We start from the raw sequence: 16,758 nt of genomic DNA, 5'->3' as shown, positions 1-16,758 counted from the left end.
TGGTTAAAATAAAATTTCTAAGGAATAAATTACATTTTCAAGTTAATCTAGACGTTCATTAACTTTGACTTTATTTATTGGTATTAATTAACGATGAAATGATGCGAATTACATTGATACATCAAATAAGGCTAATACATTCCAATCAATAAAAAATAAACGAAGTAGGAAGATTTTGGAATTGAATTAGATGAAAGGGATCAGTTATCATATAATTAAAATCGTTCTCTATCTTCATCCATCACGATGATATCAGTGAGATCAAGACTGACGTGATAAGATATCACCTGCTAATTGGTGGTTCAGAGGTATTATGTTTAATGGTCCAAAGCAAAAATTTTTTTTTAGCCTTTTTTGGGGCATTAGCCAAAAGTTTACTTGCATACTAATAAATTAAGCATTAGCATGCTTGTTATACAATCTGTTTTTACAGACTATTACGAATCAGTACAAAGTTATATACAATTTCTTTCATTTCAAAGATTTTGAATTGAAGAGTTCTTAACAGAGAACTTGAATTCATAAACTTTGGTACTTTTGCTAGTACGTAGAGATAACTGCTTTTTGACCTATAACTAATATACTTTAAAAGATTTGTAAGTTAAAGATACTACTATATCAAGAATGTTTTGGCTCACTTTAAGAGCAAAGAAACTAAGCCACGCTCATCTTATATTCGCTAAAATAGTTTTCACTGATTTCATTATATAACTGTAAGCGAATGAATATGATTTTAAAACTTCAAAATTAAACTTATTATTATTATCTAAGAAGAACTTTCAATTTTTTAAGGCTGCTTTTTAATTATAGTACTATAATTAAAAGGCAGTTTTCAATTTAATTAGCATTAAATTGTTGATATTAAATTGAAATTAATGATGAACAGTTATTTAACTAATGCCGTTTACATCAAAAAATTTTTAAGTGTGAAGTTGGAAACTGAAACATTTATAAAATGCATGAATAAATGAACAGTGCAACTTTTAGATGTGTGTTTTTTAACAAGCAAAAGATGTATATGCTCTGAGGAATAAACGAGAATGGACTAGTCCCAAAACATTAGCATTTATTTGAAAATTGAGAGAAAAAAACGACCTCGACATGCAGCACTTGGCTATTTACTCATAGTTTGAAAAGAAGATTTCAAATGAAGGACTACATCACCTCTCTAATTTAAACTAAAAAATTGTGCAATAGAAAGGTAGAAATGCTAGACAATTTGAAGATTATAACAATATCTCATTCAAAAAGCACTACAGTTTTGAGTTTACAGAATACCTAGGCCAAAGGCTAACATAAGATGTCTGCAAACTGGTAGGTCATTATTATACCTAATCAGCTAAGTATTCAGTAATCAATAATTACTTACTTTTTATAATGGTCATACATTCTACAATTGGAAAAATATGGAAATGACTTTCCAATAATAGTCAAATTCAAAAGTATCTTCAAATTTTTATATTAAACATTAAATAAATAAACAAATAACGGATTCGTCAATTAATTTAATTAATTAAAATTGTGATTTGTAAAGAATCGACAAAAAACAACGGAACAGTTTCATTTCATACTCGAATAGTTGAGATTTCCTAATATTCCACATTGCTAATTAAGCGAAGAAACTAAAATTAGAACTAAAAAGTGAATGAAAGACACAAATTACTCAGATTTAATCCGAAGTATATATTATGCAGTAGTTGCTGACTGATGCATCTATTTTTACCATACTTATCAAATTTATATATTTCTAATAAGGAAGTATGTTGTTAAGTATGATTGTCACTGCTCAATAAAATTAATAAAGCTTACAGTAAGGTCATTTGATTATTGGACTCAGAAATAGTTTAAGATTTATTATTTTTAACATTTATCAATAGCTCTTTTCTCATTCAGAATAAACTCAAAAATCAAAATTAAAAAACAAAAAGGCTCATTTATAAACATTACAAAATTGTATTTTTATTTGAAATTGTAATAAAACATTATACAAAAATTACCATAACGTTATGTATTTCTACAAAAATTATTATAAAAAGAAACGAAAGTATTTTCAAAATTAAAATTTTTGCAGTGAAATGAAATAAATGAAATTAAAACAATATAATATTGTAGCAATTTTTGATTCATCTACGAATTTTTCATTTTTCTGAATGTTTAGATATTTGCGAAGTTTTGAAAACAATATCAGAAATACTTTTTTATATCGTAAAATTTAGCGTACATCGATATTTTCATATCAAAAAAGTTTCGTTTCTTCTTTTCCAATAAATCAATCCATTTTTCTCAAAACTGTAAGTCTCCTAAAAATCACAACTGATGTCAATTTTTGAACATTTTTTTACTACGTTTTTTTTTTTTTTTTTTTTTTTCTGATTACAGTGGAACAAAACGATAAACTGTTTATCAGAAATTCACATTTAGACAATTTCTTCAGAATTCGGTTATCATTAAACCTAAGTTTAAGTGATTGTTCCGTTGTGACAAAAAAATTTTGTTTATAGGAATAATTGTTTAGGAACAAATATACATTGGAATGTTGCCGTTTTTCTAAGATTTTGTAAATAAACAGTCCAAATGTAAGTATTTATTGCTGAAAATGGAACAAAAATAAAATTAAATGAATTATCGGAATTAAATAAATTGAAAAAGCCTTTGCTTGTTTATAAATAGATCGATATTACTGTAATGTGTTATGACAGTATTTAGCTATAATTATTAGAAATAATAGCAAAGAAATGGTTTTGTGAATAGTTTTAAGATAGAATTCAATTATTCGAGATGAAGTTTTGGAAACGTTAAATTCATTTTTGCATTTTAGACAAATCTTGATTACGTCACTAGTAAAGTGATTGACATTCTCGATCCTTTTTTAGCCAGTAGAAGTTTAATATATCACTCACTATGTATATACTAAATTGTTCATATTGAAACAACTGAAATCAATAACTAAAATACTTTTTATAAAGACAAAAATTTTGCTTAGTAAATAAGAAGGCAATAAAAAAGAATGCAATGAAATATAAGTACTTGATTACTAAACACAAGATATAGTGAGATAAATTTGAAACCCAAACCATCGCTTTCTGGTCAATTGCGCGCTTTTGTCTCAGTTCTATAATGTCTATCACCACTAGGATTAACACTCTGTTCTGTATGTTTCAGATGTTTGAAAGTCCCAGTGTCCCAATAATTCATCATCAAATTCTATCTTTCAAATGGATTGAACAAGAAATTCAATCAACGAGTCGCTAATAAACAGTTTAAACCGCCGAAGAAGTAAACAATACGAAAATCTTTACTTTTTCCTTTCCATTCTTTATCTGTGTATGTAGTACGGTTTCCGGTTATTATGATAATAATGACATCACTTTTCGAATGAAACTGTTATCAATGAGATTATCTAAACATAAATCGCTGACAATGTATCAGAAAATAAAGTAAAACATGTACGCATGCCTTCATGCTGAAGTAGTAGAGTAAACAGTAGTACATATATTAATTATATCAGAATATATTCAATTAGATTGATTAATTAAATCCATTTGAATTTTATTGATCTTCTAAATATATAAAATCAAAATAGCTTTCATTTATCTTTCGAAGAGAGCATGAAGTCATTCCGTTCAAAAGTTAAAAATAATAATTGTAAAGAAAAAAAATGTTCGTCCAGAGTGCCATTCTTTTGCCATTGACAACTTGATTTAACAAGTAGGCTGAAAATATTGCTTGATGAATGAAAAATGAAAATGGCTGAGCTTAGCGACTTCTTTCTCTCTCTTCTCTCTTTCTTCCTCTGAAGTAAGGATGAATTATGTATAGTAATTAGTGATAATAAGTCATTTAAAACAAGCTATAATTGATTTTAAAATGAAGTTGTATTATGGTATATTGCTTCTCCATATGTACAGAGTGAAGCTTACTACAATCACTTCTCAACTGATTACCATGAGATTTATCAATAACAACTTCTTGATCTCGATAATATTCTTTAATGCTTGATCATTTAAGTTTATTTTACCTGGTATCTTTTATAGTATTTCACATCTATTTTGCTATAAATAGTTCAGAATTATTGATTATAGTATTTCATGTCTAAATAGTTCAAAGTTATTGACGTAAACAACATTTATCTTACAAAAATTCATTGTTTGTAATACATGGAACTTTCAACTGCTATATTCAATCATTCAATGATTGTAGTAAAAAAAACATCAAAATTTGAAATTTTGATAGAAAATAACTTCAAATAAGTGACATTCAATAAGGCTGAAAAAAGTGCAAATCAGAAGGAAAAGCTGCTAAGTGTTGAACTTTGTTCTATTATTATATAATTGCTTGGTTGTTGACAAAATCAGCGAAATTTGATTTTTGCTGCGGTAAGCAGTAAAAATCAAAAAAAAAAAAAAAAGTTATTAAAACAAAATTATTAAAAGAAATTCGCGAAAAACTTTTAAAACTGTCGCTTATCAAAAGATTTTTCTGCTCCATTAATATAAACTTTCAAAAAGCTCTATGATTACTGAAATTCACCAAACCATGGGAAAAATTCAGATCGTTGAAACATTTCCAAGAAATAATATAGGATAACGTGAAGCATTTTTATGCCAAATTACATTAGTTTGATCTTTCTATCATTGTTTTCGTATCATTAGATCAAATAATTAAATAAACAAATAAATAAATAATACATATAATTTTAATAAAAAAAATTATATTCGCTGAACGAATGAGGAAGCGATAGATTTGACATCATAATGAGAAATGAATGATCGTTCTAACAGTATCAGAATCACCGAGATAATTCTATCAAAATAAAATGACAGTCCTCCGAGTTCTGTGTAAGGAGCTTTCCATTATATTTCATTGAACTTATCATTTGTGGGTAAGCACTTTTGATTCAAAAGAGTGGCATTATGACTTCGATCCACGAGGTCATTCTAAAGTCACACTTTCATTCTTCCTACAAAAAGCACCTGGAATGAATTTAGAAATGATTATACCAACAAATGTAAGACATGCACAGTTGTTTGCAGTCATTAATTGATAAGTGATAAGGAAAACAAAAAGAATTGCAACGACGAATGTAATATTATGAAAGTTCTTTAATAAGAAAGAATATTCGAACCTGTCAATCTTAAGGTATCTAAAGTAGCTTTACTTTGCTTGTATTAAAATATCGCAAGGAAATTAAAAATCAAAAGTAATAACTTATTCATTTCTATTCTTGAGAAGGAAGAATCAATGCCATTTCATCAGTATTTCGGTTTGAATTCCTAAAATTTACTTATTATATAGAACTCCACTATATGTCCCTTTCGGATTTTCACTTTAATTAACTTAATTTCTTCTCAAATTTCCTAATCTGTTACATTTTATCAGTACAAATCCTTTATGTTTGTTACTGATAAAAAGCTTTAAATATAGCATCCAAACATTTTTGTTCTTTTTTCTAATTTTCCTCACCAACAGCGCCACTTAGTAATAACTTTTTACTTTTTTTTTTCTTTCTTCTCCTCTGACATCCTCAATTCTGCACATTTTCTTCTTTCATACAAATTGAAATGTCAAAGATTACTTAATATTCCATTTTTCTCGTGAAAAAATTAATATCATTGTTCTTATCTTAATTTTTGGTCCAATCTATTTTCTGCAAATGATGGTGCGGTTGTTTACTTCTCATAAATTACTTCTTTTTTTGCTTCTTGAAAGTTTGCTGTAAATACTTGTTTACTTTAGGCTTCTGCTGAATACCAACAACAACAAAACTATATGGCTTCATCCTTAGACTATACTACTTCTCTGCGCTGGGCTCTTGGCTTCATTATAGTACTAAGTGCTGCACATTTCATCTTTCGGTATGTCTGATAATTCATTAATCTGTACCAAAGCTGGGAAAGCTCGAAAAGTTATATTAGGCTTGTGTTTGCAGTGCTTTAGGAATTATTAATATTTTTTTTGTCAGTTTTGAATGATTTTAACCAATGAAATGAATATTTAATTATTACTATGCTGATTACAAATGAATAGGCTACTTTTTAATCTCACTTCATGGCTCTAGTTTTGAGTCTTGTGCTTCCTTCACAAACAAAAGGTAGAAAAATTTGAGTCTTAGGCTCAAATCAGAATGGAAGAGGCTTCTCCCTGCTTATTATTTTAATTATAGGACTACTCTTAAAAAGTATTTTGACGAACAGATGAAATCACTTTATATTCTTTTCTTCAATGATGATATCATCTCGTTAGTTTACTTACTATTCTTTTGTTTTTAAACGTTAAGAGAACTCTTTAAAATTGATATTTCCGCATTTGAAATGCAACTAATAGCCTGTAATTTTATAATGCTTTGTTCTCCATTTCCTTTTTGTTCTAAAAAATGTTCCTTCAAAGAATTCATGCTTATTTGAAAACAGTTTGTCTGGTAGATGAAAATTTCACGTGTTCATCTATATAAGTTAAAAAAGACAAGCCAACATATTTGAAAATGAGCTAAATCAACTGAAATGTTTATTTCTGATGCCCAAAGATATTTCTAATTCAGGAATTGCTCAGCACGGGCAATTGTGGAACATCACTTGCATGACTATATTGACAGATATTATTCGCCAGAAGTCATTAATGAATATATTGAACGGATGAAACCATTAGATGGTCCTATTAAGAAGTCAGATGATTCGACACATCACTCAGATCAATTGTAAATTAGTTGTGTCTCAGTAACTTGTTATCCATACAAAGTTTGCTCATATAAAAGCTCACTGATATATAAATTTAAAAAAGTTTAGATTTCATAAGATTCTACATTTAAATGATTTGGTATAAGATGCAAATTTTACTTTAAATTATCATTTCTATTTTAAATAAAGATGTTAGCTTATTTCATTCTTCTATTCCGTATAGCTGCTGTCAAGCGGAGGTGTCTTGCTAAGCTTTGGTAGTGCGGAAAAGTGTGCAACTGACTCTAAAGATGATGTATGTTTTACTTAACATAATTATGAATGGTTTTTGTGCTCTCAGAATGTTTATGACCAAAAAATCAATGGACTCATTTATAATTACTTAAATTCGAATGTGAAACAGAAATATTGTCATCAAATAGAGCAAAAGCACAGGTGAGGAAAACAACGAGAAAGTGTGGCTAATTACTAACTGCTATAATAATTTATCAAATTATTGAAGAGTGTCATGAAACAAATTACATTTACTAACAATCGAGCCAAATTGAGAATCTAAATAGTACTTTTATGACTTTTAATAGGGAAAATTGATAAGAAAATCAAACATAATTGACTAAAATGATTTAATCTAAGCTATCACATTATATTAATGAAAACTTAGATTTGAAAATCAATTTATTCTTTCATGAAGAAATTAAAAAGGTAAGTGACGTGTTACAAGTGCTTTTTACTTCTGTCTCAAGAAATAATTGAAATTGTGTTGGGCAATAAAATATGATACGAACAAAATTATTCGACTACTTTTCAGTTCTAAAAAAAGTGATCACAAATTTTCAACGAAAAAGTATTTTCCATATTCCCTAGCCTAAATCGAGTTCCAAAATTTTTGAAAAAAAAGTCCTTGCCATGATAGGAAGACAAAAGTCCGTGAATTGAGTTTTTTTTTTTTAATATTTTCTGCTTAAATGATATACAAATGGAATCCACTCAAAACAAAGTACTTTTACCTGAATTACGTTTAAGAATTTTGAAATGATCGGAATGAAGAAAAGTATGAATGCGAAGATGTCCTACCAAAATTTCTGAAGATCTGGAAATCTGTTACTTTAAAGACAACTTGTGGGACAAAATAGTTCCATAAATGAATTAGTCCCAGTTAGCAAATGAATTAGTCATAAAGTGGCATGCAGATTTAATTTTAAATATATATTTATTAACAATGTCTAATAAAGTAATTCAAATTTAGTGGCCAGGAAGTATTCACAAATCTCATGCATAAGAGCAAAATAAACATTCAAAGTCAGCCACATATCGAAAGAAAAACGGCAATTATATGTACCATTGGTATGAAATAATTCTCTCTTAAACCTGAAACTTCAACTAATTCACTTTTCCCAACTGCTTGGCCACTTCTCAACAAATCGAATATTTCTAATGTATCAATTCAGATGACTGTCACCTCAACGTCAAAATTCGCTAATTGATGTATGATTAAGTACTATTTCCACCTTATCAGTTTGTTCACCAGAAAGTGATATTTTCAATCGATTTAATCTTTCACTTCATGCAAGAATTACAGGACCGGCATGTGGAAGTGTGGATAACCTGAAGGAAATGATTTCATCCGGAATGAATATTGCTCGTTTGAATTTTAGTCATGGATCTCATGAAGTCTGTATTAATAATTATAAAATCTCTTACAATTTAAAAATTTCTGCCTTAAATTTAATCGTACAATTATCTCTCAATATGATTAATTTGATTGCCATTGTAAAAATTCCCAAACTAAAATTAATTTTCTTTGGCAGTATCATGCAACAACAATCAAAAACATACGTGAAGCAGTGCAAAGTTTTCATCAAAAACCGATAGTTGGAATTGCTCTAGACACTAAAGGACCTGAGATTCGTACTGGACTTATAGACGGAGTAGAGTTAAATTCTTGGAAAAACTATGAAAGAGCAATTAAAATCGCTTAATACAGATAATTTTGTTTTCTATTAACAACATAAGTTTGTCTTGCGGTAGTGCTAAAAAAGCATTAGGAAGACTAAAGAAATGTTAAAGTCTTTCAAAATAATCGAAATTCTTAAATTTTAGATTTGAAAACTTTAAAATGGATAATATCGATCATAAAATTAGCTTAAATAGAAACTAATTACTAAGACAACTATATAAAAATAAATAAGAAAACTTAGACTTTAAAATCTGTGATATTTTCAAGTCCGCTACTGCGGAGATAGAACTAAAAAAAGGAGCAAAAATCAAGCTCACGATAGATAAAGCAATGGCTTCAAAATGCAATGCTAATATATTATACGTCGATTATGAGAACATGCCAAAAATTCTGAATCCTGGAGCACACGTATTTATCGATGATGGACTCATTTCAGTGGTGGTGGATAGCATCCGTATGGATATTTATTCTGTTATTCAATAATGATTAGCTGAAAAGCCTTCAGATTGCAAAGTTCGATCGGTTAAAGCACATAATTTGACTGAAACTTTAAATTCAAATTCCTGTCGACTATATCAAATTGAGTCATCGTTGATCAAGAATTTAATTTGTTTATGTTTCATTGACCAAATAATTCTATCATTTTAGAGGGCAAGGACATAATGTGTACAATTGAGAATGGGGGCAAATTAGGTAGCAAAAAAGGAGTCAACCTTCCTGGTACCAAATGCGACTTGCCTGCTGTTTCAGACAAAGACACTAAAGATCTGAAATTCGGTGTCGAACAGGTACCAGTTTTTCTAAAGTTGTCAGCTGTAAATTGGAGGAGATAGCTTTAATGTATTTTTGTTTTCATAGGGTGTTGATATGATATTTGCATCATTTATTCGAAACGCTGAAGGTGTACGTACAATACGACGTATTCTTGGCGAGAAAGGAAGATTTATTAAAATTATAGCGAAAATTGAAAATCAGGAAGGCATTGAAAAGTGAGAACTAATTATTGCAAGTTAATGATAAGTAGTAGATGATAATCGAATTTGCAAAAGTGAAAATAAGTTGCTTCGGAGTAGCAAGCTATCGTTGCAAGTTTATTCTGAAATGCAGTAAGATGTGGTTTATTGTTTTGTTGATAAATGAAGGAGAAAATGTCGTTATGGCTTTCAGCGCAGATGAAATAATCAGAGAGGCAGATGGGCTGATGATAGCACGCGGTGATTTGGGTATCGAAATTCCCACTGAGAAAGTATTCGCAGCGCAAAAAATGCTAATCGCACGATGTAACTTAATGGGAAAGCCCGTAGTATGTGCTACTCAAATGCTTGAATCAATGACCAAGAAGCCAAGACCTACCCGAGCTGAGGGTCAGTTAACCATTAGGGATAGCATAATCCAATGGCTATACTTTGCGAGATTTTTGTTGCCTAAGGATTTTGCTAAAAATAGTAGCAATTTGTTACATTATTAATTACATATTCAAGAAGTGTTTCATTTATTTTACATTTTGCATATTAATTAGTGATTTAAGCAATGATATAACAAATGAATACTTCAGGTAGTGATGTAGCAAATGCAGTACTCGATGGTAGCGATTGTGTTATGTTAAGCGGTGAGACAGCAAAGGGAGACTATCCTGTATTAACACTATTAACTATGAGTAAGGTAAGCGGAAAGAGGACCAAAAGGAAAGCGTTGACAAATAAATGCGCTTGGTAATGACATCAAGATAACAAGCGCTTATTAAAACTGAACAAATTCTAAGAGTTAATGGCGCTTCAGTTATGCTTGGAAGCCGAATCGACCGTGAACTACCAAGAAGTATTCCGTGAAGCTCTTCTGTGCATGAAGAAACCTCCAGATGTCACACACACGATTGCGATTGCAGCCGCTTCTGCAGCAATTTCATGCAATGCAAGCGCTATCATAGTGCTAACTGCCACAGGGCAGTAAGTATTTTCAGAAGTTCAAATTCCCTGTAACATTGAAAAAGACATAGATAAAAGGAAGTACAACTTAAATACGTGCAACTTCAACGTAAAAACGTGGTCTTTTTTTTTTTAGGAATAAGCAACTTTATTATGCTTTGCATATATTAAACTTTTAAATGATAAATTTAGCTCCGCCAGTTTGGTGAGTCGTTATCGTCCCATGGCACCAATTATTGCAATAACTCGAGAAGAGCAAGCCGCCCGACAAATGCATCTGTTTCGTGGTGTCCATCCAACACTTTACACCGGTTTGCTAACATGCATTATGTAGGGGCTTAATTAGTCAAGTAATTAGTTTCATTAGGTAAACAAAGAGTTTTTATAAATAATTTTTGATGTTGCTAAGTAAGTAATTTTATAAAATTGGATCTTTAGTCGAAGAATGTATTTGTTGCAGAGCCAAAAAATGAGGATTGGAAGGCTGATATTGATCTGCGAGTGGCTCATGGTATGAAAGAAGGGAAAGCTTGTGGTTTTATTAAATCAAATGATTTAATCATCATTATCACAGGATGGTCCAAAGGTATTTATGACTGCTATTGCTACTTCGAAATATGAGAAAAAATCTTAAATCACAACCGATGCAGTAATCTGTAATATTTGAAAATGATATATATCAGTGGAAAGGCAGAAGAAAATGTTTTCATTTTTTCTCAAATAGAAAAATTTCATCTTTAGAGAAACAATTGATAATTCTTATACTTTTAATGAAAAATTATAGGATCCGGACATACGAACACAATGCGTATTATTAGAGTGCCATGAATTGACCTAAGCTGACTAATGTTTTCGGCATTTGTCATTAAAAACAAATGATAGCAATAAACTCTCTTATTAAACAGGGATCTATTGAAGCTTTTTGCTTTTAAATTGAATTTGCTAAATTTATGGGATTGAAAATAAGTGGAAAAAGATTCATAATCTAAAGATATCACTTCAAGTAGTAAAACAGTTATAAGGATGTGAAGTGATATGACTATAACAACTGATAACTTTCTTATACTGATTTCAATCAGTTATCTATCAATTTATCAAAGACTAATAATGAATGAATTGCTTCTAGTGTGATATGCTTCAAATAAGAAGTGAAAATGAATAAATAGCGTAGTGATAGTAAAGAATATTCTTCTAGACCTTTGATAAACAAAGTAAATTTCATATTCTGTGATAGAAAAAGTTTAAAAATGATAACTCTCAGATTTCCCATCTCCATTTCTCAAAAAATTTAGTTATAGGTAAAAGGCTTAAAGATATGTAATAGATGAAATCTTAACAAATCACTTTCTAAATTGTTAATGTTTGATATCAATTAGATCTTAGTGATGATAATGGGAAGTTTGTATGTAGGAAAGTGGTGTTTATCGCTTACTTCATATCATATCACAGTAATGCCAGAAGATAATCTTAGATTTTAGAGATCATATATCGAATATTACCGAATAGAAATAAATAATTTTTTCATGCTTGTAGTAATCTCGCATTCAAAATTTCCTCAATTTCTTGCATGAATTTTATTATCAGCCATTTTTAAACTATTGATATAAATAAAAACTGCACCTAAAACACTGTGAAATTTTTATGCTTTTTTGTTCTGAGATATTTCCAATTAACATTTATGCCTCCAAATAAGTTCTGTTATTTGGACATATAATTTTGTGATCTTTTTTTATTTCTATTTAAATTTCATCGAATTAATGAAGGATGTTTCTAAGTTCTTCAAAATAGATTCAGTCTTCAGACCTTTACTTAATTTTTTTTTACTTCCATTTTTACTGTTTTCTAATCAATGTCCACATTCCACAATTGCTTATATGCATAACATTAAGCGGAAAATTTCGCTCTTTCACCGGAAGACTTTTGCCATATGTGTAGAAATTACATCAGTTGATTGAATTGAAAATACATATTACGTTTTTGCTAATTTCTGCAATACTTGCATAAAGCTATCACTGCTCAATAATTTAATCCTTTCCATAATTTTAGTTTCACTGCTGTCTTTTGGTACAGAGACTTAAATTTCAAATGTTCCATCATCAGTTAGGCAAAAAAAAAAGGAAAGAAAAAAAAAACTTAAAGCAAAAAGGATTTGACAGATTAGAACTGAAACATATTTTCATTCGTTCTCTACTGATAAAGTGATTGGAATAGAAAATGATGGATTAAAATTTGATATTAAGAAAGAATAAATATTGTCACTATCAGTCGTTTGTAAATTCGCTAAAACTGAGCACTTTTTCATGAATTGATTTTCATTCTTGGCGATATACTTAGCAATGAATTCAATGCCTTCGATGATATCCAATATTTGTTGTAACATTTGATTACTAGAATATCTGTGAGATTTTTACTATTGTTGAAATATTACACAATATAATAAAATGAAGTTATCGTTTTTTATGCTTTTTTCATTCTATCCAATCAGTAGAGTTCCGCACTTCTTTGTATTGAACAGCTAAATTTATAGGTTTAATTCTGCTAGTTTCATGTTAGTGTATCAAGCTTTCTAAAAATAAAGTTGAATAAAGTTATAAAAGTGCTAAGTTACTTCCCAAACTGAAAGTTTCCAGAAATGTTTTTTTTTTTTTTTTTCCTTCTTCCGAATGTCTTTTGATGTAAGCTTATAAGTTTTGTCTCTCCAGAAAGCTAATTCTTATGTTGTTAGCACTTTGTTGTCGCTTAACTATAGATTTCTATCATTGCTTTTTTTTTTTTTTAAATCAGCACTAAGACAAGACGGAATGATATTTGAGTCCGTCTTTGGGTAATATTTTGTTTCAATTATATTCTTTATTACAACTACAGAAGAAATCACCCAGTAATCTTTGCTCTATTCCGTTAGCAGAGATAGTAAATATTATTGCAAAATTTAGAAAAAAATTTTTCGAAAAATGTTTTGCTTAACAGCGCATCAAAAATTTTGCATTTTCTGTTAATTGCTTTTTGTTAAATAAACGATATAAAATTAATGTTTTAAAAATTAATGCAAAATGAATTGTTTGATGAATAATAGTTACAACATTTAATATTATGCAATTGTAATAAGTTTTTATCATTATGATATTCAGTTAAAGAGCTTAAAGTTAAAGAGTTTTTGCAAAATCTTCGACGAAATACAGGGAAGAAATAAGGCGGATTTTAGAAAAATGATAATAATCGGTATTGCAGTACATACTGATATATATATATTCGCTTTGTTTTATTTGCAGAAGAGAAAGTTTCTCTCTAATCCGTCCGGATCAGATCACTAATCTTTCCTTACAACAACCTGAAAGCTTGAAATATCACTAAATGCTTCCATTTCCACAAGCACTTATAGCTATTTCAAATAAATTTTTATTAGTTTTGTATCCATATAAAATATTAAGAAATAAACTTCAATTCTTTATAAATTTTAGTCCAAAACATTTTGAAATAGAATGCATGCTTTAAAAGTTTTCAAATGAAAAGCTTTTAAATTTGAAGCAATTTTAAGTGAGAAAGAAGATGGAAAACTGATTTCAATGTTAAATAAAATTAGTCGTATTTCGAATGCTCTGTGAGTTATAATACTGTGAAAAAGGCAAACAAACTACGCTGATCATAATGAAATCCTTTTTTTTTTTTTTGATTAGTTATGATGTAGATTAGATATTTCCTGTTGACCATTTTTAAAATACTTCTTCCTTACTATTTTACGTCATTGTTTAACGTTCTTGACTAAGCGTTATGATCACTTAGAATAGAGTAAAGGAATGAAAAATGGAGGTTTAGATTGATTGCACAATCATAAGTTTAGATATTCAAGGACATTTTTTCAAGAACATTGTTATTCATCTCAGTACTTTCAAAAAATCGGAAAAAAAGTGCGTGCAACTCCGGAAAACGAAAATTGAAAATGTGTCCTTTGTCATGTGCTCAATAGATTTTGACCTATTTACTTCAGAATTTCAGACTTTGCAGCTTTTCTTTTTGGTAAAACGGAAGTTTTTATGAATGAGCGAATGAACCAATCAATCAATTAACCATTTAATGATAGTTTTGTGTTTATTAGATATCTATCATTCGATGCTTGTTGTGGCCTTTCAGCAATGTTCCGATAAATCAAGCAGTAAGGAACAGTTGTTGATGTGACGTTAAATGTTTAAGGTATTTCTGAAATATCTTAGTCTCTTTATATGTGAAAAAAAGAGAAAGAAAGAGAGAGGGGGAGGGAGAGAGAGATAGGATGGATAGAGGAGATAAGATCGAATTCAACTTTCTTCTTTACTACTCGTTACTTTTCAATCATTTTTATATCCTTTTTATATTTTAAAAATTTTGAGCAGAATGGCGCAAGAATGATAAAAGTTATTAAACTATTATTTTTGATTTAAAAAAAAAAAATTCTTCTTGAAATTCTCATAAATGTTCTGCAGGTTTTATCTCCTTTTAAACTGATTAAATTATAAGCAGGTGAGCCACAAGTTACCTTTGAAATAAATATCCTTTTAGCAGCTTGCAGTATAAACCATTTTTCAAAACAGAAAGTGGTACTAAAATTTGATTTCATCTTGGACAGTTCACGATATTTTCGGTTCTGTCAGATTACGTCTGTATTACAGTTAGAGAAATTCTTCGAAATGTGCAATGCAGGCTTAAAATGCTGGTAAATTAACAAAAGACAAATATGCTATACAGAATAAAGCATTCAGACACTTTTAATTTACTCTTTCTTCTTTTTCATTTCTTTTTTTCTCGTCTTTTTGTCGAGAATGAAAAATAAAATTGCGAAGTGTTGTTTATTGAAAATAAATGCTTAGTGGATGAATACAACCCTTTTTACAACAGATTCTCTCTCTGTGCTTTTTGCAATGGTTCAGACCTTCCATCTCCTCAGGCAGAAATCTATTTTGGCACATGTCATTCTATCCTTCCACTAATTATTCTCTCACAAATTCCACTACCGCCCTAATATTCTGTCAATATTGCTTGGGTTGCTTTTATTTTCAAAGTTTATTCACTTCTGCATTAGCTAAACAAAAAAATAAATAAATAAAAAGGATTTCTGAATCAGTAGTGAACAAATTTGATATTAGCTTCTAATTGTGATAAGAAATACATTATTTGTTGTATGTTCTAAAGAAGACAATCATTCTAGTTAAAGTTCAGAAATCTTCAAATATTACTTTAGCTATCATTTATTTTCGGATTAACTTGATTTCGAGCTACTAGGACTAATAGAACTTTATCATATGCATAAGTCTCTGACTGAAATAAAATAAAATCCTAAATTTGATTGATGATAGGATTAAATGATCAGAATAGCACGTTCTCTAAAGCTGAAAATTATCGTTTATAGTTGAGATGGAATAAATCGGAAAAATATTTCATTTTTTTTCCATCTTTCTCGATATTCTTTTTTCATCTCGCATTCATTCATTGCTCGGCTAAATAAGATCTTTCCATACGAATTCATTTCAATTTCTCCTTGCAAACCTTCTTCTACTTACATAATAGAAAATTTGGCTCAAATTGTTTTGCATAGACATAAGAATACTTTTTTCTCGAGTTTATTTGGCCTGTTTATAATTAATATAGCCTAGGACAAAAAGGAGTAGCAGTTCGTTTCAGTGAAACATTTTTTCCTTCTTTTGAGTTTAGAGTATAATATTTTATGTATATTTTATATCATAAAATATTGCTTCTATAGATGAATCGCATTAATTAATTGCTATTGGACTTTCTCAGTTAATTCTAAATCTACTTTTCATTTCTGAATTATCTTGAAATATTATCTGACGCAACGTCAAAAAATAGTTCGATGTCTGTTATCAGCTTGCCAAAATATATCTACAATTACAAGTGAAATCCTTTGTTCTTATTTGAACACTTCTTCCATTTCTTATGAATGGATTCAAATTCAAATTTTGAATGTCTAAAAATCCAGTGATATTATTAGTAAAATAAGCTTAAGTCTCTCTTCTTGATTCAATACATTCTGTAATTCTTATGTCATACTTTGTAAGAAATGTAGGAAAACAATTTGCAAAGCTCTTCTTTTTTTTTTTTTGCTAAATATTTTAAATGAAAAAGTGTCCATTCATTTAAAAGAGTTTACTAATTTAGACACAAAAATAATCTTTCAAAATTTAATAAACATAGCGAATGATATAATAAAGAA

General features: G+C 29.1%; 2 protein-coding genes across 2 annotated transcripts; both read left to right on the top strand.

Annotated features, from left to right (window-relative positions):
• Positions 1-5,653: 5,653 nt before the first annotated feature.
• On the top strand, positions 5,654-6,698 carry Bm14809 (Uncharacterized protein; the record flags this gene model as incomplete). Its single annotated transcript, XM_001898592.2, has 4 exons — positions 5,654-5,659; positions 5,737-5,855; positions 6,164-6,238; positions 6,539-6,698. The coding sequence occupies 4 exons, from the start codon at positions 5,654-5,656 to the stop codon at positions 6,696-6,698; spliced, it is 360 nt and encodes a 119-aa protein (XP_001898627.2).
• A 266-nt stretch (positions 6,699-6,964) lies between these two features.
• On the top strand, positions 6,965-11,384 carry Bma-pyk-2.2 (Pyruvate kinase, muscle isozyme, putative; the record flags this gene model as incomplete). Its single annotated transcript, XM_001898591.2, has 13 exons — positions 6,965-6,969; positions 7,921-8,018; positions 8,254-8,345; positions 8,483-8,602; positions 8,899-9,085; positions 9,280-9,419; positions 9,490-9,620; positions 9,799-9,995; positions 10,187-10,293; positions 10,411-10,577; positions 10,749-10,867; positions 11,017-11,142; positions 11,341-11,384. The coding sequence occupies 13 exons, from the start codon at positions 6,965-6,967 to the stop codon at positions 11,382-11,384; spliced, it is 1,533 nt and encodes a 510-aa protein (XP_001898626.2).
• Positions 11,385-16,758: the final 5,374 nt, after the last annotated feature.

This window comes from Brugia malayi, assembly GCF_000002995.4.
Source record: "Brugia malayi strain FR3 genome assembly, contig: Bm_v4_Chr3_scaffold_001, whole genome shotgun sequence".
NCBI lineage: Eukaryota > Metazoa > Nematoda > Chromadorea > Rhabditida > Onchocercidae > Brugia > Brugia malayi.
The sequence above is the reverse complement of the archived record's forward strand: the minus strand, read 5'-3'. Positions and strand labels throughout refer to the sequence as shown.